This window comes from Oryzias latipes, chromosome 7, assembly GCF_053564925.1.
Source record: "Oryzias latipes strain Hd-rR chromosome 7, Olatipes_Hd-rR_3.1".
Lineage (NCBI taxonomy): Eukaryota > Metazoa > Chordata > Actinopteri > Beloniformes > Adrianichthyidae > Oryzias > Oryzias latipes.
The window spans coordinates 19,689,397-19,714,044 of NC_136243.1; the positions used below are offsets into that span (position 1 = coordinate 19,689,397).

Here is a 24,648-nt window from a genome sequence, read left to right on the forward strand (position 1 = left end):
AGCTTTGCATTTTCTTTATGAGCTCCTGGAGGACAGACCAGTTTAAGAAGACCTAGTGGAGAAGTGATGCATTACCTTATAAGGCATTGTTATCAGATACAGTGCTGGTTTACATTTGCTAGATAGCAAAACAAGTTTAAAAGAGAGAATTTTTCAAAACTACTTAATGTAGTGGAAATGCCTCACATGTAAAGATGCATTAAAAATGTATTAGAAACTTAAATAAAAAAGATATCTATACTGTGGATCATCCGCCTTTCTTCCTCCTAAATGTCCCCTGTGTGTCTAACATGAATGTGTGTGTGTGTGTGTGTGTATAGCTTGGGACATTTGTTCACTCCCCCACCGCTGGGTTGTGTGTATGTTTGTGGGCAGGGAGTGGTAGAAAGTGGAAATTTACAGTCTCCCAAGTTGGTACCTGAGTTGCCTTTGATAGACACACTGTGTCCAATCTCCACATGGGATTTAATTGTCTTTAGCCAGGGGGCGGGGCCTCCTGTCAGCTCCACTTCTTGTGACCCTGGTCGGCATAAAGGCATTTGGTACAGAGGAATGGTAACAGCCAAGAGACACACATAGTTGCAGCCATGAAGGAAATGTAAGTATTTTTATTGTCTTGATTATACTTTTGTTTGATAAGTTATTGATGAGTTAAATATGTTCCTGATTCCTTTTGTGAGTAAAATTAGATTAAATCTGCGGGATAGGAAATGCACATTTGCCTTATTTAAATTTTCCATGTCTTAAATATCTTCTATCCTCTAATAATATTATTCTGGGTGTTTGGCTTTTTTTTAATCGTTTTTGAAATATGTTAGTTTTGAATCACAGAGGCGTTTCAGCTGAGTCTTATCTGACATCCTCCTAATTCCAAGCAAGCAGGTAAAGGCACGTACGCAGATCAGTTTAAAAAGGGAGAAAGGGATAAAGAGGAAGAGAAACAGGATGAGAAACAGAGTGCGCAAGATCTGATCCACTTATGTAAGCAGGTTTGAGAATGGAAAGCACTCAGAGCTGACTTGTCACACACAACAGCAACGACAAAAAATCCTTAGAGTTGATAAGACGGCAGGGACAGTGCAAAGTAAATGAGAAGATAGAATGCTCCTTGTATCTGTATTGGGCTGACCGTTATTCAAGTGTCACCCCGCATGTTTTAGTTTAATTATAGTACTGTCAAAACGTTTTAAGTGCTCTGCTTCTTTTCTGAGCACACTCTTTTGTCTAAACTTCCGGAGTGAAATTTATCTTGCAGGCTTTAAGAGTTAAGGGGAAGTGTTTAAAAGTTTCTTTGCCAACTTCTTCCCTTGTTTGAGAAAAACAAAGTAAGAGGAAGCCATTCACAGGCATTTTTTATAAACCTTATATATTACACCAACTCAGAGCGATCCCTTTGTCCCTATTCATTCTTTTTCTACATGTTAGCTTTCCCTTATCTTCCCAGTCGGCATGGTTTCCTCAGCCACTCCTCTCATCGTGAGGTTTCTCCTTCTTTTCATTTTGCTCCTGTGTGGCCACAGACCCTCCTCTGTGGAAAAAACAGATCTTGTCTTAGAGCGGCAGTTGAAAAGTGTTAACACAAGTGAACTTGAACTGTTGTGGTTTCCTGAAAGCAGTCACGGTTTTAGGAATGTGAGAGGGATGGTGCTGCCCACTCATTTTTATGGCTGCAAGGAAGAAAGAAAAAAGGGTCCCTCATGTTAAAGTTGCATCTTGATGCATTTTCCTTCTCCTTCAAAGGCAGAGTGAGATTCAGGTTTGCTGGAAAACAGGATGGACTGGTGTGAATGTACAGGAGTGCTTGTTTGCTCCCACACCGTTGCTGCAGTGATGCGTGGCCTTGCTGCCTGAGCTTTTTCACTGAGGAACTGAAGGACTAAGGAAGTTTAAAACATTAACAAGTTAGAATTAAATTGCACTCTTAGTTTTAACTCAAAAGAGACTCCTAAACACGTTTTTTTTTTTACTTGGAATGACCTCCATACCTCAGTCGCCTCAGATTAGCAAGATTAACAGTGTTGTACTGAAAGCCATGTGCTCACGCAGCAACCTGTAACACAGTCAGGGGACAGTCTTATCTCCCTAATGCTCCGTCTTCCTGTCTGTGCATTATCCCTCTCACCTCTGTCTCCCTTGTTGTGTCATCATCTGGGGTGACCTTTTTTTTCACCTTTGCTGTCTGTAGCATGGCACAAAAAGAGAAGCTCCAATGCCTGAAAGACTTTCACAAAGACATCCTCAAGCCCTCACCAGGGAAGAGCCCAGGTACCCGGCCAGAAGATGAAGCCGAGGGGAAAGCCCCCCAGAGGGAAAAGTGGGCCAGCAAGCTCGACTTTGTCCTGTCCGTGGCTGGAGGTTTTGTCGGATTAGGAAATGTGTGGCGCTTTCCTTATCTTTGTTATAAAAATGGTGGAGGTAGGTGGGATAAAGCAACAGTGTTCGATCAAAAAAAAAAAGTCTGGACATTACTAATTCATTACTCATTCATTCCTGTCTCGCTGCAACTCTCAGGTGCATTTCTCATCCCTTACTTCATCTTCCTGTTTGGGGGTGGCCTGCCCGTCTTCTTCCTGGAAGTGGCTTTGGGGCAGTATACATCTGAGGGAGGAATCACCTGCTGGGCCAAGCTCTGCCCCATCTTCACTGGTCAGTCCAAAACCACACCCCCTTCTTTACAGGCAAATTGATTTCTCCTTATGCTACAAAGTCAGGGAATTCCTAACATTTAGAGCTCAATTTACAATCTAATCATCCTAAGTTTGATACGTGTTTAAATTAATGTATGAATGCTTATTGTATGTTTTGTGCATTTTTCTGTGATTGCTTGAAATAAACCATTTCAAATCAAAAAATTTCAAATCAAATCGAATTTGAATACTATTTTTGCACTGATTATCCTCATTCTTCAGCCCACCATTCACTGTTTGAACATTTTGTCCTGCAGGGGACCCCCACCCTTTTGTTTAAAACAGTTCACTTGGAGCAGTCTAACCTCATTAGTTTCCTTTGTGCAGGGATGTTGAACAGCTACACAAAGCAGAAGCTGAATGTTGAAATAACACACAGGCTCTTGGATGAGAGCATTAATAAGATTTGCTGATGTTAATAAAGAGTCGGCCTCGGGGAGATCGCACACGGAAAAGCTTCAATTTACGCAAACATAAGGAGAAATCTACAGACATACTCGCCAAGGTTACTTTAGGTCAAACAATTCACTCTTTGATTTCAGGATTTATGAGTAATAAATCATAAATCCTTGGTTACCATGGAAACAGACGATTCTAAAAATACTTGGTCCAGCAGTTTTTCAATGTAATGATGTTTCGGTGAGAATCCATGAAATGTAATTGGTTGCATTGGAAACTATGAACTCCGAATGTCCTCGATGACAGTGGACAGACACGGACCTCCCACTGCTTCCCTTTGCCTTGAGTGACAGCTGCAGACAACACCAGGCTAACTCACCCTTATCATCTGCTCTGAGGCCTTTACTCATGTTCACACGAGGGAAGTCACATAAAAAGAGCAGAAACTTCGTAGCACCATGTATCTGAACAGCTGCTGCTGGTCACCTCTGCATCTAAGTGATCACTCTGTGTGTGTCACTGCAGAAAATCTCCAAACTCATAAAGTTTTAAATCAACGTTTTTAATCCGATTTTGAATACATAAATTTCCTCAATGTTAGGTCAAGTTTAAACCCACCTGTCCCAGCAATAAAACGTCAGTCAGTTTGTATTCGGAATGTAGGAATGATGAGGAGGGGGTGACAGAGATGAAGAGTTTAAAAATACTCTGGAGTGGTGGAAAAGTACCAGGGATTCCTGTGCGCTCACGTTTGTGGCAAAGTCATCTAAAAATAACGTAAATACACTAAGGACATTAAACAGGTTTAAAGTCCAGGCAGGTTCAAGGATTTCAAGTCCGTTTTATGTCCTTTTCAGGTGCAGATTTAGTGGATCCTTGCCCATTCAGTATCTCTTTGAGGTTTTGTTACAATCACTGCACACAATAATTACAAAACAAGAATGCTCTACATTTAATTATTTTATAAATTTAGTTAATCCATGCTGCAGCTGTGTTTTACACGAGATATTGTAGTGCGGTTTGTTAATGTCTAACTTGCTATTACTGATTAACCATTACATTAGCTAATTGATGGTGTAAGAAATACTTTCAGTCTGACCCAGTCACCCAGTCTTGGCTGTTGGCTATCATTTAGCCAATGTCCAATTTAGAGCATGTAAAACCATAAATGTACATTTAACATACATTAAAATAAATTTGACGTATGTACAAATATCCTTAAAAAAAGTTCAAGATTAGCTGGATGTGAATGGTCACACCTATTTTGTAGCCATTGTCGATGACTCATTATTGACCTAAAAAAAATAGATCAGGGGTATTTTTCTGCTTGGTAGACATTTGGAGTCTGTAAAAGACAGATTTTATGCACAGAAAATAGTAACAAATGACCAGATGCAAAATTTCAGACATGTTCAAATAGAAAATAAAGAGACTGGGGTTTTTTACAAGCAGATGTAAACAAAAACTGCTATTAAAGTCACATGGCAAGAAACATAAAGTCCAGTAAATGCTGCCCTGTGTGACGCAGTGACAAATTGTTCTGTAGTTGTTTTCAATATTTCTAAAAATATATAGAAAGTGTGTTTTTACATATATTTTTTAAAGAAACATATTAAAGTTGAGAAGACCTTACAACTGAGCGTGTGCTTTTATCTTCTGCAGGAATAGGCTATGCATCTATCGTCATCGTTTCTCTGCTGAACATCTACTACATCGTGATTTTGGCTTGGGGACTCTACTACCTCTTTCAGTGCTTTCAGCCAGAGCTTCCTTGGGCAAAATGCAATCAGCCCTGGAATACAGAGCACTGTATAGAGGACACAGTACGCAGGAACAAGACCCTCTGGCTGGCAGCCAATGCCACCAACTTTACCTCCCCTGTCACAGAGTTCTGGGAGTGAGTATTTACTGACAGAGTGCCCAACTCACATGCACACTCACATGCACACACAAATACATTCTTTAAATATATTCTTTATCTTGCTTGTGTGAAGTTGTTAGATTATGCAACATTACAGCATGGTGCAGTTTACTTTTATAACATTTCCTTTTCTAGCACTTTGCTTATAAACTTTGGACTAGTTTTGCAATTAAGAGGAAATAATTCTTCTGTTGCAGATTTCATAAAATGCTGTTAATTTATTGCATCTCTCCTGTGCAGACGCAACGTTCTAAGTATATCCACTGGGATTGAGGACATAGGACCCCTGAAGTGGGACTTAGCTGTGTGTCTCCTGGTTGTGTGGGTGATCTGTTTCTTCTGCATTTGGAAAGGAGTCAAGTCAACTGGTAAAGTGAGTGTCAAGTCATAGACACATCCAGTAATTACTCTGTTGCCTGGATGTTGTTTGCCTTCCGTGTTTTTTTTTTTTTTAATTCCCACTCGTTTCAAAGCCCTGATTTCGCTGTGAAAACCCAAGTGCTTGGAAACAGGGATAAAGCGCTTTTTTTTTAAGAGACGTGTTTTCCTGGAAGTCACGTCTTGGTCAGATCCGCCGTCAGGAGGACAGAAAGTGGGTCAGAGTCGACAGACGCTCTGTTAGAGGAAAATGATTAACCATATTGGGGACTATTGATGACTTATTTCCCCCAATGCTGGCTTCAGTCCTGTAAAACAATTAATGTTTAACCAGATAACAGTCACCAAAGGGAAAAGCTTTCCCAGTGTAATTCAATCTTCTCAGACACGCACTGTGAAACACAATTTATCTAAAGGGAAATGGTTCAACAGAAAAGAACCATGTTTTATTGGCTATTAAAGATGTAGTGTATGTTTAACTGCACCCAGTTCCCATTGGTTTGTCTTTTTTATGTGTATAAGCTATTTTATTGATCAAAACTTTGCTTTGTCCAGGTCGTGTACATTACAGCGACTTTCCCGTTTGTGATGCTTATCATCCTGCTGGTTCGTGGTGTGACTCTGCCTGGAGCAGCTGAGGGGATCAAATTCTATCTATATCCTAACTTGACCCGTCTCCAGGATCCAGAGGTAGGGTACAAATGAAGCCTGTCTTTGAACAGCTATGATTCCTTGATCTTAATCCACACTCATTTTATCCTTAAAATGGCTATAAAGCACAATTAATACCCTAATGGTTTTCTGCATTCTTTTTCACATTAAGGGTGCATTGATCCTGGAATTTACTGCTTTCCCCTGCTTTTATGTTTTTTAACTAACATAAATAATTATCTGAGCTCAAAATTGAGCAAACAAATCAAAATTCTGTGGCAGAGGTAGGAATAAACTGAGCAATTTTCTATTACAAACAAGCATTAAACAAAACAGTAGGAAAAAAATTGGATACACAGGGACAGGCCATTAGCAGTTAAACAGCAATCAACAAGACAAGTGTCTGCTAAAACAGGAAGTCAACACACCAGATGAAGCAAAAGTAACTTCCTTACTAATGTTAATTTAATTTTTCAGATTATTCTTTCATTTCGAAAAGTCAGAATTAGTATTAGGATTAGTTTACATGGAAATGCTACTTTAATTTTAGATTAACATTTTCAAAGCAAATTATTAAAAAGAAATAGTCTGACAATGACAAAAACACACAATGCTGCACAAGACATAATGAGTAAATAAAGTGACTTTTTTGCATTTGACCCTCATGGCCTTAGATTAGATTATAAAACTGTATTGGTTTGGATTCAAAATTTCCTTTTGTGTCCAATCACACCCATAAACAATCAATTGATGAATAATTAATACACTGTAGTGACCTGGAGCCTTTCTGTTGACTTAGGTGTGGATTGACGCAGGAACACAGATATTTTTTTCCTACGCCATTTGCCTGGGCGCCATGACGTCCCTGGGGAGCTACAACAAGTATAAATACAACTGCTACAGGTGAGATGTGTTTTCGCCGGGTGGGGGAAGTGGGGCTGAAGTAGTGACGGCAACTCGTGTCAGAGACGGTTGCGTGAAAAGAAAATGGGAACTCCGGTTCCACCTGTGTTAATTAACAACCTCCATGACATATGTGTGACATAGGGACTGTTTGCTGCTTGGAGGCCTCAACAGCGGTACCAGTTTTGTGTCTGGCTTCGCAATATTTTCCGTCCTGGGCTTCATGGCACAAGAACAAGGGGTGGACATTGCCGATGTGGCAGAGTCAGGTACGAGGATCCAAGGTGATGGCAGCAGTGATGGTGGGTGCTGCTGCCATAGGATCAGAAACAATTGGATATCTAAAATAAAAACAAAGTAGTAAAGAATTTTGTAGAGATAAGAACTGTAATGTCTTCTATCTCAGTATCGGACACAACGAAGCGGAAAAGCATAGGTATCGGCAATTGCACACTCCTTGAAAAAAAGCCTCAAAGAGCCAGCGTTGTTCTTTCAGAGTGGACCATGTTCCCCCTTGTCTGAGGAGAGAGTACAAGTGCTTTGGCAACAAAATGAAAATAAGGAACAGTTCGAGCGACACAATCCATAATCCCAAGTTCAGCAGCTGTGTATCTTTCTGACCAGAGGGTTTTCTGCAGGAGATTGACTCTGTGTTGTATGTATTTAACTGTGGACTTGCCCCCTGGGGTGGTATTTTCTGCCCAGCAGCACTGCATTGTATGAACCCAGTTCTGTTATCAAGCTGTGGATTTCATGGAGTGGAGCCCCATGGTTCTGTTTTGTCTTTTTGTCTTTCCTTTGTGGATTAATTGAGAAAAATCAATTATTAAAAAAAAGAAATGTCTTTGTTTACTTCAGTTCGAACTCACTCCAAATGATTCTGACTTATTGTGATGTATTCATGTTGTGATGAATGACATGTAGGAATCCATCGTACATCACCTTTTTGAAGCTAAACAATCAACATTTTGAAATTCAAACATGATTCTTCTTTCTTTGTAATGAAATTGCCTGCTTTATGCTGAACTGCTCATTAGAGGTTCAGCTGCTGACTTTGTGTCTGATGCTCCTATACCATATCTTGTTGAAGTGGTCTGCTTTGATCAGGCTGTGCAAGACATGACTGTTTTTATTACTGTACACAGTAAGTACCAGAGTGCTGCATTTGACCTCATTGGTACTAAGTTTATTTGGAGACTTGAAGAACCATTGTCAAAAGGAAAATGTGAGATAAACAGTTAAAGCTGTAATTCTTCTGTATCTCGTCATGATGATATATTGTAGACAGTAGCATAAATTGAATTTAAAAAGTATTGATTGATTGATTGAATGTGTCATTGATATGAATAATGCTGAAATACGATGTAGAACCAAAGAGAAAATCCTCCTAAAAATGTAGTTGTCGATGTTTGTCTTGTGTGTAAACATCCAAGACATCTCCTATGTATTTTCTTATATTTATCAAGAAGAATGTATTTCTGTTATGGTAAATGTAGTATTTCTGTAAAATTTCAAGTTAAATATGGACATTGTTTAGTTTGAGCTTCGTCAGTCCTGAAAATGAGTGAAAGTGTTAATCATGATCTCCTACCCTTCTCCCCTTCCCCATTCTTTTTTCCATCTAGGTCCAGGCTTGGCCTTCATCGCGTACCCCAAAGCAGTGTCCATGATGCCAATGCCAACTCTGTGGGCCATCCTCTTCTTCATCATGCTGCTTCTTTTGGGTCTTGACAGCCAGGTCAGTTCTAACTAAAGCTAAGTGGGGAATAGTTTGTTTGGTGTGGTGCCCCTTCCTTTTAGTCACACTTCATTTGAGTCATGTGGGGTTAAGCTTGCTTCTTTAAATTTCACTGTTGAAAAAGACAAAAAAAAGAAAAAACAGCAGCTCCAAGGTATCAGATAACAAAGACACACAGCAGCCCCTTCCAATCATGAATTTTACTATCGACATCACTGTAGGTTCTCTTTAATGCTCTATTATTTCTTCTAACAAGATTTTTGAAAACTTATGGTAGCTTTCAAGCAAGGCAGCCAGCTTGAATCAAGACTGAGCTTTGATTAAGACAAGACAATCTAAACAGACACAAAATGAGTGCATGCCTGAAGGATTCTTCTGCAGGATCACATTTCCTACCATTGAGTGTAATTCTACTCCTGTAATAAGTCAGTCCTACCCATGGCTGGTTACCCACCTCCGCCAAGAGCGAGATCCGGCCAGCGCTTTTAAATTTGAGTACATGCAAACACTCCTGTGAGTGTAACTCTTTCCATGGGAGACGTGAGGTCAGGGTGTGTTTGGGTTTCATGTTGTGACAACATAAATTTTATGCATACTTGTGCACCTGAATGCCAAATGTTGTTGCACTGCGTATGCTCGCATACCACTGTTATAGTCGAAGTTCTAGTAAGAAATATGACAAAGATTTTTAACGAAAGAGCAATTTGATTTGAGTTTTTTTGACTCACAAAGCTGTAAGGTGATGCATGGGAGCACAAGAGTTGCACAGAAAAGGAGACAGTGAGTCTGTTGTTTTGTTTCAGTTTTTTTTCCTGCTAGGAACAAACCAATGTTGCAGAGAGTAGCACTGTTTGAATTCTCATTACTGCCCAACAAAGACAACTCTTTATTTTTCCTAATTAACAGCCTCTGGAGTTAAAACAAAGCTGCTTTACACACAAAATGAGACAGATTTTTTCAAATAATGCTCAGAACTTAACCGCTACCTTTGTTCCCACAGTTTGTTGAGGTGGAAGGACAAATCACTTCAATTGTGGATCTATATCCGTCTGTCCTGAGGAAGGGCTACCGCAGAGAGATCTTCATAGCAGTGATGTGTTTTATAAGCTATATCCTGGGACTCGCTATGGTGACAAAAGTAAGGTTATTGACTGTCTTTATGTTTCCGATTAAAATGTTTAGAAAAGCAACACGTGTTGTGTATCACTCTTCCAGTGGTTAATTTCAAGGTCCTTGAAATTCCCACATTGTTCACATGTCTTTTGACTGTTGCATTGCCACAAACAAATATGGCCTCCTCCCACTTTCACCAGTCAGATCCAGTATGTGTGATTGGAATGGAATGGAATCCCATTTTCCATATAGTAGTCATGTTTACATCACTGACATTTCAGCACCTGTTGAACTCTACCTCTGTTGGTAGAGAGCCAGAATGCATGTCCTTCCTTTTCCACTCACCCCACTTTAATGTTCCTTGTGACTTTCAGTCTATTCTATTAAAGTGAGTTCATTTGAAATTTTGTCTCTTTTTTTAGGGTGGCATGTACGTATTCCAGCTCTTTGACTACTATGCGGCCAGCGGTGTGTGCCTTTTATGGGTCGCATTCTTTGAGTGCATTGCTGTAGCCTGGGTTTATGGTAAGCAAATTTAATTGTACATGTGCCATTTTAGGTAGTAATTTGCTGGAGTTTGATAAAAAAAAAAGTTGTACAGATATTGATGGTAATACATATATTCTTTAAGTTGTTTTTACACATTAGCAACTAACAGGTTGGATTTCTGGGTTGTGATGGGTTTGTGTGCAGATGAAAAGTGGTCTTTCAGGGTTTTTTTTAAATCAACAACTATTGTATCTTTGTTAAAGCAAAGATATATTGAATCAGGAGAAGAGTCTGAAATGGAATAAAGCCAATTCTTTTTTTCAAGAAACTTTATTGCACCTTTTTATTTTTATTTACAGAGATTCACATTCAGTTATGTCAATAAAGGAACAATTGCAAATTGCAAATCCATTTCAGGTTACCATCAAAGTTCCTATCTTGGGTTGTGAGATATCTCTAAAATGTTGGTACTGAAATAAAACACATGCTAATTAGAACATATCAATAGAAACGTATTTCAAATCTGAATTTGTGAAAGACAGTTTTTGATTTTCAGTTTTGCTCTGTGTCCAAATATAACGAGAAAAACACACTTGACCCTTAATCTGCTCCTGGTACTAAAACAGAATATGAATTATGACCTACATGCGTGACTTTTTGCAGTATATGGAACATTACCTAGTTTATGGTAAACACTACATATCCAGGCTTATAAATCTGTCCTCAGATAGACATCAAGGTTGTTTGTAGATAAGACACTGTTGAGCAGAGTCCGTTAAAATCTTTGACTGATTTATATTTTGGTGAAAACAAACTTCATAAAATGTTTTTGACATTGTGTCCTGAATAGGAGCTGACAATTTCTATGACGGGATTGAAGACATGATTGGCTACAGACCGAACCCATGGATGAAATGGAGTTGGACCTTTATCACACCTGTACTCTGCATGGTGAGACATCCCTCTGTTAATTCCTTATATGTAACTTTTACCTCATGGGAACCTTTTCTGGAATAATCTATGCACTTCTGAGAAACAGACAACTTTATTGGGACCAAAGAGCAATTGCTTTGTGTTGCTTTGGTGAATAAGTTAGATGAAAGTATGAACCGATAAGGTATGGATATGTGTCAAGGTTGTACAAGATGATTAGGGATTATTTTGTAATAAGAGTACCTAGGGAAACTCTGTCTGTGGTAGTAAGTTGGAAGGCTTGTATTACGGTTGTCGATGGCATGTGGCAAATGTTGATTGTTAAACCTTCCAGGTGACAGATGATGTACAGCTTGTACTAAATACAGCATGTCATTGTTTCACAGGGCTGCTTTATCTTCTCCCTGGTGAAGTACAAGCCCTTGACCTATAACAAAGTGTATGAGTATCCTGACTGGGCCATCGGCCTGGGCTGGTGTTTGGCCCTGACCTCCATGATCTGCATCCCAATGGTGATGGTTATCAAGATCCTACAGTCTGAAGGGCCTCTGATTGAGGTAAGCAGTGACCGTCATTTTGAAATTAAAACATGCCACAAATGTGACCCAAGAGAGGAGATTTTTATAGGAGTTTAAAGACCCACTCCAATGAAAATTGTTTTTCCTGTGTTTCTAACATGCACTTGTAGCATTTCTCTCATGATGGAAGACATATATAAAGAAAATAAAGATTAAAGTAGCATTTCTGAGCATTTTTTAATTAGAATTTTTGTGAATCCGGAAGAGACGAAAAAATGTGTTTTTATATAAAACCCATGCCTAAATGTGGTCATGCTGCTGATCATCATTTTTTATGTTCTGCCCTCAGAGGATTAAGGCAGTGGCAGCACCGGCGAAGTCAGGCGTGAGCTCTCGCCCGAAAGAGTACAACGTGAAGTGCAGCGAGCTGACACAGCCCCTGGACCCAAACGGGAACAATGGCTTGATCAAGCCCACCCAGGCCGTTGTAGAAACAATGATGTGAGCGCTCTCTGTGAGAGGAATACGAATGATGTGCTTTCTGTGTTATCATGTTGGCTAACTTTGATAAGGGTAGGTTTACATTGTCCAATATATTCATAGTAGATTTTCTTTGGATTGATTTTTATTAAGAGAGAGATATATATTACTGTTTAAATTTTTTCGTCTTATAATTTTTGATTCTTTTTTTTTTGTTTTTTTTACTCTGTTGATATTGTTCATGTTACAATTGTTGCTGTAGTTGGCACTGATCTAAGCTTAGACAGTATTTTGAGAGAAAACATGCTCATTGTTTACTATGTTTCTGTTGATTCCAGAAAGATGAGGAATTTGACGGGTTTTGCTGTAATAGGAGGAAATTTTAAACTCTCAAAAAACTGAGTTTCTAATTGGATTATTAACTGTGACATTTTTATTTTCTTTGGAAAATCATCTAAACACTCTAATGCGATCAGCTAACCTATTTAATTTTTTCTTATATTTTGTGCAACAACGAAAAGGAATTTACATCTGCAAGCAGCAGAATTGGCCCCCCCTCAAGCTACGTTTACACCGTCCTCAGCCACTTCCAATTAAAAGTTAGTTTTGGGTTTCCGCATTCCAAACTCTCATGTTCACTTGTAGCTACATAGGTTTTTACGACAGTTTTCAGGCTCTGCGTACAAAACGCGGGACCAATGAACGCATGATGAAAAAGAAACTAGGTTGAACTTTGACCAATCGGGGACTCGGATTTGGTAGTGATGAATGGATTACGTCCATGGAAGTGCCAACCATTTGAAAATAGATCATGAAGGAGAAAATAATAACTATGGTTTGTGCACAGTTTGGAATTATATGACACAAAGTCTTTCATATATTGAAATAGAGCTGTGAAAGAAAAAGGCTGGAATAAAATTTGCTAGATTTGCACGACTCAGACAATTCAGACCAAGCCTCTTCCAGCTGTAGGTGGCGGACATGAGCTAGTAAACAGTAGCAAAAGAAAACAAAGAAGCCCCTCCTTGCTTGTCCATTGTGAACACCTTGGAATGTACCCACGTCACATGCCCGGTGTGTACGTAGCTCTAGAGCACATATCTATAATAGGTAGCAGTAATGCGTTGTATGGAGTTAATCTGGCTCTGCACCCTTTGAATTACATGTTATACAAGGCCTTGGCCGAATACAAAGCATCTATCAATCCTGACAAACAAATCAGACAAATCATCAAACAGCTAAAACAAGACATGTAAGGAGAAAAAAGGGAAGTGACATTTTTAGAGTAACTTGTACACTGCCTGTGTGACTACTATAGTCCGCCCTTGTGCATTTATTAAAAAAAACCTCTATTTGCACTTTATGTCATTTCACCTTTACTGTAGTGTTTGTTCTAATAGTTTTTAGATTTGCACTTACATTTGCAATAAATACAGGGAGGAAATATTTTTAGCTTCTTTTTGATATAGCAAATTTTGACATAGTGGAAGTAGTTTGTCTCTTTGCAAACAGCAAAGGGGAACCAGAGTTAAAGAATATCACATTCTCTGAATTAGACTGATTTGTGGAATCTGTGAGATCGCCTAAACACGTTACTTTTTTCTGTAAGCCTGACAGCTGCCTCCTCTGTTCTGATTTCTCTGTGCAGCAGGATTGCTCTGCAGCACTACCACTGGATTTTAGTGTGTAAAGTTCTGTTATTTTTATTGTAGAATGTGAATGTTTGTAAATCACACATGCCTTTTTGTAAAAAAGTTTTATACAGGAACATGATTTGAACACCATCACTTGTGTGGAAGGCTGACCTGTTTTCGAGATGTCAGTTGTTGTAAGCTCAAATAATTAGGCAATAATCAGATAATACAGAGGTAATCTTTTGCAGATTTTCAAACACATTTCATTAGAAAAAAAACCCACACAATTTAACAATTTTATGTGGATTTGATCAACAGTTAACCTGATCAGATAGAAAGTCTGAAGAGATTGTTTTCCTAAGCTCCCACAGGACTTGTCTGTGTGTGCTACTAGGAAATTGAAATGTACCAAAGTTGTTTTGTCTCGCAGTTTTCCCCTCCAGGATGCAAACTGCATCCTTTCCGATGTAGATAAAAATAAATATGTTTTTCCTTGGATTTGTATGAATCTTTTTCACTTCAGATGCATCAGAGAAACACTGACTTTTTCCCTTTGGTGGAAGGCATCAAATAATCCTATAATTTATTTAAAAAAATTATGATTTATTAATAAAGAATTGGACAGAAAAATCAAAAAAATTTCCACCAATCAATCTCCTGTATTAAACTTAATATTTTGTCTTGGTATAAACACTGCAACAACAAAAAAACCTAAAGCTTTTGTGAATCATATTTTCAGCTGGACTTGACTTATATTGTAATCAATATGTAGTCGTTCAGCAAAAAGCTTAACAGGTAATGGATAGTTAATAAATGGACTGAAAAACTAGTGAGGACATAACAGAGAGAACACTTTTTATGTTTGTTGTTCTCATCAAATCTGTTATTGCACTTTATAGTGGCTCAAGAGGCTCTGAAACCAAGGTCTGTGCGTCACAAGTTAGCAGACACAACATGCTGGACTGACACAGAGCAGCATGGAAACATGGAAACTGCATCTTTGAAGAATTTTATCCAAATTTCTTTTGAGTAATAAACTGTAAAGTGAGAACCACCTCATGAACAAGTGGAATATTTCTCACTTGACCACATCTAAACAACCAAATAAGCTATACAGTTGGAAAAATAAAGCTTTGGAAGCTGGTGCACCTTGATATTGATTTCAAAATAAAACAAGATGATAATCAGTGGAAGAAAATATATTAAATAAATCTGTTCCTTTATAACTAGACCTTAGTATATGTAAGGCTTCATATTAGATTTTAAAGTCCAAATAAAACTTAAAAATGGGGAGTGTAAAAATTGTAATAGCAGTTGACCAAGTCAAATTAAAACACTTCAGGGCAGAGAACACACACGTGCTCTGAACCATTATATGGTACAACAAAAGAAACAAAATGGATTTCTTAAAGTTCTAAAAGGTCAGGATGTCAAATTCTATTCCCACAGATAAATCAGGACTATTTTCTAAATTATATAAGCTTTATTTTCTGCAGTATTGCAAAGACATTTTAAGAATGAGGATTGAGTCATTTTTTAATCGGGCAGCACTTTTTGAACTCCAAACCATTTTTTTGACAGGAGTTTAGGCAGAATAATACCGTGTAATAATTTTTTTTTAATCGTAATTTATGTCCACATTGGCGTATTAAACTCCAAAGAACATTAAAAATGGTGACGTACGTCTTTATTATAATAAAAACATCTCTAACACAATGATGAAGTAATCAAAATAAATAAGTAAATTATGTTTCTCAGAACTAAATACATATCAGGGGTAATTATTTGAAAACATTAAATAAATTATGAAAAATATGCACCATTACATATGTTAAATAGCGATTATACATCATGTGTGCAGCTGCTGTAAATAATAAAGCACTACACACTACAATGCATTTGTAAAACAAAAGGAATTAAGATTTTAAAAAAAAGAATTCTTAAAAATAGGCCACTGTTTACTACATCATAGAAGTCAGAACACCACTGTTCCCAGAATTCAGAGGGTTCCAGTAACAGGCAAACTTCTCTATCATACCATATTTAAATGAATCAGCATGGCAAATTACACAATGTTTCCAGATTAGCAAGCCACATTTATTTAGAAAAAAAAAATTGTAGAGAACATTGTGCAGTAATGAAAAAAAACCTAAACTGGATTGCATCACTGAAGTGTGAAATGTCATAGAATAAACACCAAAGACGAGTTCTGTGCATGTTAAAAAGAAAAGGTTGTGTGGGGTAAAACAACTTAAAGTGATAGGAAAAAAATCAGTGTCAAAATAAGAGATAAAAGTAAAAAACTCAATGTGAACCCAAAAATTGTAAAATAAAAGGATTTCTGTCTGAAGCAACTTGGACAGCAATGAGAAAACAGAAAGGCATCATCGTGTCTGGAAATATGACATGGCTTCAAATGCGATCATGAGAAAGCATCTCCTGCTTCCGGTGGCTTCCTGTCACAAAGACAAAAAGCCAAACTGGAAATAACAAATGGTATGGGTGAAATGGGCCTTTAACACTTTGTGTCTTTTTTTTTTAACAAAAAATAAATTAATTAATTAACGTGTTGTAAAATGAAGTTTGGCTTCCCATGTGCAGATAGTGGTACCTTCCCCAGAGAGCTTGTTACAGAACAGTGTGTCCCCTTTGCCTCTGATGGGGGGAAATAAGAGAGTGGGGGTGTCGGAAGCAGCATCGTGTGAGCACTAGTGACTATTAAATAAATGAATAAAAAAGAAAGGGGCTACTGAACACATGTACTGGTGACTTTGTGGCAAAAAAACAACAAAAAAAGATGCTTTCAGGCTGATTGTTTCTCTCAGTGCTATGGGAGAACATTAGTGTGCAAGCCTGTAAGGTCCAACATGGCTAACTGCTTTTTTCACAGAGCAATGCTGTTGGTCCTGTTGTTGGCAAAGCAGAATAGTAAGTTTGAGGGGTCGTCACAGTCGCCAGGCAGCTCCACGTCTGCGGCTGCCAGTGGATTCCTGCTAATGACCAGATCCAGGCCGTCTCCGGCCTCCATAATTAGGGGCACCGTTAAACAACAGTCCAAGTCCCTGGTCCTCACGCGGTTCACCTGAAATACCACAAGCAAGAGAAATGTCCTTTTGAGATTGCATCCTTTTAGTGAAACTGTTAGAAGTACTACCTTAAAATCACTTGTGTATTTATTTACTCTTAAAAAAAGGGCAGAATAAGAAATTCTAGCAACTCACTCCATCCAAACTTTATGCAACATAACCCAGTACAGGGAATTAAATCATCGGGACATGCAGCTCTTGTACTTAGCCCAAGGGAGTGCGATTCCCTGCTCAGTAAATGAATAGTTTGATGTGATCTTTTGTGACAATTTCTACTGTACCAGGATATATATTTCCATGCCTACCCTGACCAAGTGATGTGGAAACGGAATCAAAAGACATTTCTAAGTAAAGTTACTTCGAAGCAACAGTGGAGCTAATCTAAAGTTTTGTGGAGCTTTGAGCAGCTCCATCACTGCACTATCGATTTTGTTGCACACAGAAGGTAGTAGCCTTGAATCCAAGTGAAATCAGGGCGTCCAGTAAACCATTAACAGCAGCAACAAGCAACAATGGAAAGATTTAAACTTTAAAAAAAAATTGAACTTAATGAAGGTCTCCGTTTTGAATTCCAATTTTGCGAAAACTATAGGATTTGGAATGGATTTTTGCCAAATAAATCAATATCTAAGCAAACATATTGAATCAGAAATCAAGTGACATTGTTATCACATTGAAATGGAGCACATTGCTCCAGGAAGCAGTAAATTTAAAAGTGTATTATTGAACTTTTGTTTCCCAAAACCTTTTCTCCATTTTAAAACTGACAGAATAAACAAAACAAAAAATAAATAAATGCAATTTAAATCCTATTTTATTATGTCAGAACACTTAGTTTGGTGAGGCCAATTTCACTGTAATTTGACTGAAAGAGATCGATTTTATTATTAGGGATGAACCAAACTAAGGTGCAAACTATCTTTCAACCTTTTTTTTTATGTTGGATTTCCTGCAGAACATTTCCTTCTTTAGAGAAATTTATAAGCTATAAAATATTGGAAAACAACATTAAAAAAAGCCCATCGAAAGATGGAAAAACTATTCTTCTGACTGACAACTATTTCTTTGGGCCCCACTGGAGATCTGTAGCCTACCTGGAGAATGCGGTCAAAAGGCTTCAAACCCGCCTGGTCAGCTGGGCCATCTGGCCTGATCATATTCACAAAAACCCCTTTTTCCAGAAGTCCATCTGAAACGCTGAAGCCAAAGTCTCGGGTGTCCAGGTCTTTCCTTAGAGTCACCTGCAAACACAGTCAAAGTTACTCCTTTTCCATAAAGATGTTCTCAAAATTGTCAAACTATTCAACAAAGTACTAAAAAAAATCTGTTTTAGTTGATCAAATGAACCTGGTTTTGCACTGTTTTTATGTCTTCTATACTGTGTTTAAACACTAAACACTCATTGTAACTGTATGCGTTTTTTGTTTTTCTTTCCATTGGATTGTGATGTCTCACCTGCAAGGGGGGGGGGGGGGTAACAGAACTAAACACCTTTGAGGAAGACTTTCCATGATATCAAGCAAGCTGTGTCAGCTCAAAACATCGCTCTGTTCCTCACTGAAAGGCTGTGACATACTTAGCTATTGCCAGGTAAACAGAGCAGCATGAAAGCAGCTGATGACACCGAGGAAATTTCCCAGCATGCATCCCTGATCTCAGAGCTACCCTGTGAGCAGATGGTTAGTTTCACTATACATACTGTTTGTTGTGCTGTCATGTGTGACAAAAAAATGTTAGGAAAAACACTGAAATGTTGTGTAAGTCTGGTCGTGTCAATCACTTCTATTTTTAATTTGAAACCTTCGTCACTTGAATTTTTGCTATTTTTTCCAACCAGACTGTATTTCTTGAGTCATAAATGATCAATATTATTAAAAGATGACTTATAAATTATCTTTTTCCGTTGTTTTAACAACATTATTTTAGAATAAATCACTAGCATGATTATTAACTCTTTTTACCACTTGACACTTTTACTTGTAAATGAATAACTCACGCACTTCTATCAATGTAGCTTTTCTTGTGAGAAAATTTATGAGGGTTAATCTAGAAGCATAGACTTTTTCTGAGCTTTACAAGCTGCATCTGTTTACAAAATGTAGGAATGAGTTGTGTTTAAAACCACCTTATGAAGTGCCAAAGCGGTGGGGGACACAATTTCTGGAGGGTCCCTTTTGGTCCCGGACGACACCTCTCTGGCTCTGGTCAACATGCTCAGGCTGCTTTTGTTTTTAGCCTCACTGTGGATTGCCTCCCTCTTTATGGTACTAATGTCAGAATGAAATATGGCTTCTTCACAGGTCTTGGTCTCCTCTAGATACAAACTTAATGTACTGCCCGTCATTGATGCCTGAAAGGGGCCAAAGTAGCAAAAATTACTCACAAATTTAATTCTGTATACAAAGATTAGCAACAAAGACACTGGGGAGTTTGACAGCAGGTGCATGGCTTGTTTCTTTAGATCTAAAAGCAGATTACACACTGATGATTAACACAATGCTTCATCTGCCTTCATTCTGCATCCACTTTGTGGACTTGTGTGGACAAGGCTGATAGAGGAAAACAGGAAACCATCTTTTTACCAACCTCCAGCTCCCTGAGAATCTCCGACTGGCCACAGGTCTCGAGGTCCTGGAGAGTCTGGGACCAGAAACTGTCTTCCTTGTTGAAGGCGCCATGGCTACGAGGTGGGCTGATAAATCTATGACAATGCAGTAACCAGAACATGAGAGCAGCCCAGCAGTCTGAAGGGTGGTGCTGCATTCAAAGCAGCATGGGAAAATGGAGCTTTTTGGGCTGCCAGGCTGAAGAGTCCCTTTTGAAAATGTCTCAGGGTGTGGCTTTACAGTTAATCATCTGTCTTGAAACAGCTCCAATAATGAGCAGACCGCTAGTTAGTCAAGGCTTCAAAGTTGACTACTGAGTTACCACCCCCAGAAAAAAAAAAAAAAAAAAAAGGAAGGCGGGAACTTGGGGGCATGGGTCACAAAAATGGACGGACGTGAGAGGAGATACATGTCTGGTGTATCCGCCGTTTGGGCTCTTTCAGGTGAAATGGGTTTTGTTTTGGAACGGGGGAACAGAAAAAGATGCATCTATGTGAAACACCAAAGAGCTGGTTGGCAGTTAGTAAAGCAGATGAGAGACAGAATACCTGAGAAAGGAAAAAAAAAACAGGACAGTTTGGAAAAAATAAGAAACACACAACAGAAAGAAAGGATTCCAAAGATGAAGTTTGCTTGTATGTAGAGCTAAGAAGGATGTAACTGAAAAATGAACCATCTTTGTTATTACACCTAATACAGTAATGGTCAGAAGATCTGGAAACTTTGAATCACGACTTGATTATGGCTGTGGCATTTTTCATACTTTTATTCTTTTATTGCTTGCTTTGCATGGTTTCATGTGTTCTCGCTACTGTTGCCTGAAACTAAAATTTAATTCTGGATAGAATGTTTAAGTTTAAAATACCTAAATCATATTTCATAATTCAATTTAAACTTGGAGCTTCTACACCGCAAAATCTGAATCTTAAAGTAAAAAAAAAAAAACTTCTTTAAATAGAAAAAAAATCTTAGTTTGAGAAGACATGTTTTAGTGGCTAGAATTGTTTTTTTTTACCCCATTCGCAGATTTATTTAAATTTATTAAAAGAAAATCAGCCAATGGGGTCAATATTTTTGACTAATCTCTTGTTTCTGCAGTGTAGTATAAGCATCAAAAACACACGACAGGTCTTAACATTTTTTCTTTAAAAAGAATTAAAAAAAACGAGAGAAAAAAAGACACAATCTTGACGAATTTACAAAAAACAAAAAAAAACATTTTCAACCTTTTCAACCTTCAGAAGCAAAGTCACATTAGAAGTGGATGAACTATCCGTTTCAGCATTAGGCTCCACCCTCAGCTTCTCGTGTGTTAGTCATCAAATTGGTGCCACGTATAATTTGTTGACCCAACCTTCTTGACAACATAAAATAATGAAACAGAGTTTTACTATCTTATCAGCCTTGAGGTCTTTGAAGTAGATAAATGACAATGACTTTTCACAGACAGACTTTCATTGCTGTTGCTTCAGCTTCAATTTAGGCAATAGATACCAACCATTCACAACTCTGGCTGTGTTAACCCTGACTTTTGACCTTTGGTTGGCAATCATGACTAATTTTTCTTTTTAAATCTCCGGGAAGTTTAAGGCATGTCTGTTTTTACAACTTAGAAGTGCCACTGATCTGACCAAGACTGTATCGTTTAAACAGAATTATGAAGAAAAATAATTAAACACATTATCACTGATAATAAAATGGAGATGATTCATAGGTTTTACAAAAGTAAAACTGAAGAAAACAAGAAGAAATTAAGGAAGAATAAAGAAAAATGCAAGTATCAGGACGAGGCAGAAGGAACTGGAAGTGTGTTCCAACAAGCAGGTCTAAATACACACACACTAAAGAACTTACTTTAACTGAGGTCCTCCGGTGCTGGCCTCTTAGTTGTTCCTAAGGTGAGGACCAAAACTTATGGTGAGGCTTCGTTCTGCCATCACGGTCCTCGCCTGTGGAACGGCCTGCCTGAGAACCTCAGGGCTGCAGAGACTGTAGAGGTTTTTAAGAAGAGGCTCAAGACCCACCTTTTTAATTTTGCTTTTAGTTGATTTTAACAGCTAATTTATTCTATTAGTTTTAGTATATGCTATTTTATGCATTTAATTTCATTTTATGCATCTTATTTTCAATTTTATGTTTTTAACCCTTGTGCTATCTATGACCCCACCCTTACTTTGACGTGTTCTCCCTACCATGACAAAGGTGGATAAAGGTGGAAAGATTTCATGTAATCCATGGACCATGCACTGTCTAGTGGGTCTAGATGACCCAACTCCCAATGTTAAAGTGCCTAGGATAGCACAAGGGATACATACATATTATGTCTTTAATTTTAGTATCTTATGATTTTAGACCCAGTGTTTCTTGTGGGGATCATTTCTTCCACGGCTCGCCAGCTTGGGCGGTGGTTGTTGCCGTGTTTCTCGCCCTTGCTGGGGCGGCTGGAGTCTAACTTTGCAGCTTCACGGCTGTGAAGTGGACCCCGTTGTTGTCCCAGTCTGGGTGGGCGCTGTGGCGATGCTCCCATGGCCAGGCTGGCTACTGGTATGAAAAGATTCCTGTATACTGTTTCCTCACAGCAGAGCCAAGCCTTATTTGCTTGTTTATTTATTTACAGTTACATTTATTTACAGTTACATAGTCATTATTCTTTGTACGTGGGGGCCATGGGTCATATGTTTTAATGGAGGGGAGTGGGAAGGGTGAAGGGTGGGTTGGGTTTTTCACTGTAATATTGTGTGTTTTCTGTTTTTAATGTTAAAGCGCTTCAAGCTGTGCACTTGCATGAGAAGTGCTATTTTACAAATAAAGTTTGATTGATTGATTAAATACTGGCAGTTTAACTCGTGAAAAAGCTTTGATTCTGTCGGATAAACTTTTTTATCAGAACAGAACTTTTTTTTTAATGCAGAATCTGAAAGATTACAACGGTGAGCCCTACGAAACGAAAACTTTTGCAAACGTGCATGATCAGACTTCAGGTGGATGAATGGTTGAGCCAAATTTGACCCAGAAAAAGGCCTGCTTGACACTGCTTTGGAACACACTTCGAGCACTCACCCAGGTATCTTGTCCCATTCGTCTTCAGTGAATCTTCCATCGTAAAGGGTTGTGCGGTGGACTAAGCCAGCAGAGCTGGAACTAGTGGGCTTCCTGAGCGTTGGGCGCCTCCACTCAGGCGGATTCAGCAATAAATCTGAAGTTTTGTGTAGATACGTCCCTAAAATTAAAAAGAAAATAATAATAAGAAAGTAAATTTCTACCATGACTTCAGAAGACTCAGTTTTCCTGCAGTGGACCTCACCTTGGCTAATGTAGCCTGCATCAAACCCTGAGCTATCCCAGGAACTCATGGCAGAGTCAATACTGGGCACAGTGGCGGAGTAAATCTCTGAGAATTTACTGTTTTTTTGAGAGTCTGTCAAGTCATCGTCCAGGTCACTTAAAAACCCAGCTTCTCTCTCTGGAGGATGCCGTCTTTCAGTCGCTGAGGAAAAACCAGGTGACACACAGTAAGGTAGAAATGCACTTTGAGGATTTACAAAACAAAAAGCAGCACAGTTTTATGTAAAAGTTATAAACTGCCACCCCATTTGTTCCAACACAATTCGTCCATGTCTGGATTTTTAGAGTTTCCAAATATTACGCTTCAAATAAAATCAGGAAATCACAAAATAAAAGTTTGCATTGAAGACAAAATACAGGCTGAAAATAAAAAAAATGCATCTTAGGTCCAAATATTAGTGACATTTTTAAAAACTAAAATTAAAACGCATTTGAAAAAATCCTTTGTAATGTGGTCTGCTTTTGCTGTTGTCTCAGTTTGCAACCATAAAACAGTAGCCTAAGTCAGGTTTGGAGTCTGAGTAAGACTTTTTACGGTCAGCCTGTTTCTTGATCTTCAGGGTGACGGACTCTCCAGCCATCTGCAGCAGATGGATGGCCTCACTCAGCGGCTTTCCTTTCAGGCTGACCCCATTGATGGCCAGGACTCTGTCCCCTATGTGAATGGCCCCAGTCCTGCATAGTTAAAAAAAAGCAGAGAAGACAGATACCAGACTATACCAGACAGTACCAACTTGTGGGTTGGAAAACTGTCAGTCTGCCAGCGCGCTGATCAAGGCCCAAACAAAGAGTGGGCTTGTTGTAGAACAGACCAGACAGTTATTGTTTACATTGTTGTTGATTTTTTTTTTTGTTAGGTTCAATTTGTCATCTTCTAACACAACTTTAATTTCTCTCACCTCTCAGCCAGACCTTTCCTAGTGAGGCCAGAAATGACAATTGGGTCAAAAGGTTCCTCAGTGCCAGAAATTGTGATCCCCAGAGGTCCGTTATATCTCTTCAGCTCAACGGTGTAAATGATTGAACCCGACATCTCCAGCTCATCTGCCGCACATAGAAAAGACAGACGGCATTGTCTTAAAAAAAAAGAAAAAAGGGGAACATTTAAAACATGTAACAAAGACAAAACAAGGGGAAAAAAAGCTGTAAAACACACTGATCCAAACAGGGGATTTTCTACACAACCTTAGAGTTAAAGTAGGGAATTTCCAGAAAAACATCTATTCTCTGAATCTTAAATAAACAGCTCAGCCCTCATACAGGCGAGCTCTTTCTAGACAAACACTACTTTCTTTCATAAATCAAGAAAGGCATCTGAAATGTAGCAAACAAAAACTTCAAACATAAAACTTAAAACTTGTGCAGAAGATCTCCATAAAACAGGATTAAGATGGTCTCCATGCTCAACATCAAAAGGTTGATTCAACGACTAATGGGAGGTGCCTTAAATTTGTATCATTTCAATTACTTGTCATAAATCCACTGATAGACTTATTACATTCATAAAAAACCAAAGCAACATTTAACCATAAATGCATATTTTAGCAGACCAACAAATTTTCAAGCAGCCACTTATATTATCAAGTGTAGAACAGCAACAAAAAGATTAAAAATCAAAATTGGTTGTGCACCAAGTAAGCACGTGAGGATGAACATTATGATGTCTAAAACAGTGAGAGGCCTCAGTTCAGCCAGAGTTTGATTGGTCAGAATCTGAACTCCAAAAAGAATCTTTGTTTTGTAGAAAATTTTCCTTATTTTTTCCCT

General features: G+C 38.4%; 2 protein-coding genes across 10 annotated transcripts in view; one reads left to right on the plus strand and one right to left on the minus strand.

The window, feature by feature from the left end:
• Window positions 1-357: 357 nt before the first annotated feature.
• slc6a6b (solute carrier family 6 member 6b) lies at window positions 358-14,342 on the plus strand. The gene is made up of 14 exons (XM_004070517.5): window positions 358-598; window positions 2,186-2,415; window positions 2,512-2,646; window positions 4,749-4,983; window positions 5,248-5,380; window positions 5,941-6,075; window positions 6,836-6,939; window positions 7,084-7,208; window positions 8,565-8,677; window positions 9,678-9,815; window positions 10,213-10,315; window positions 11,130-11,230; window positions 11,599-11,769; window positions 12,080-14,342. Exons 1-14 carry the CDS (start codon window positions 588-590, stop codon window positions 12,233-12,235), a joined length of 1,890 nt encoding a protein of 629 aa, XP_004070565.1. The 5' UTR covers window positions 358-587; the 3' UTR covers window positions 12,236-14,342.
• A 1,174-nt stretch (window positions 14,343-15,516) lies between these two features.
• The window catches only part of LOC101166717 (glutamate receptor-interacting protein 2), a 33,858-nt gene continuing 24,726 nt past the window's right edge, over window positions 15,517-24,648 (minus strand). For 6 of the 9 annotated variants that reach the window (XM_020704732.3, XM_020704730.3, XM_020704731.3 and 3 more), the window contains exons 17-24: window positions 23,781-23,925; window positions 23,417-23,556; window positions 22,841-23,023; window positions 22,597-22,756; window positions 19,517-19,631; window positions 19,056-19,280; window positions 18,025-18,171; window positions 15,517-16,926 (exon numbers count right to left, since the gene is read on the minus strand). In XM_020704732.3, coding sequence (XP_020560391.1) covers window positions 16,729-16,926; window positions 18,025-18,171; window positions 19,056-19,280; window positions 19,517-19,631; window positions 22,597-22,756; window positions 22,841-23,023; window positions 23,417-23,556; window positions 23,781-23,925 — 1,313 coding nt within the window. In that variant the 3' untranslated portion in view covers window positions 15,517-16,728. Of the gene's footprint in view, window positions 16,927-18,024; window positions 18,172-19,055; window positions 19,281-19,516; window positions 20,085-21,293; window positions 21,526-22,596; window positions 22,757-22,840; window positions 23,024-23,416; window positions 23,557-23,780; window positions 23,926-24,648 lie in introns of those variants that run through there. The other 3 variants (XR_013657497.1, XM_078950527.1, XM_078950526.1) reach the window with 3 other exon arrangements.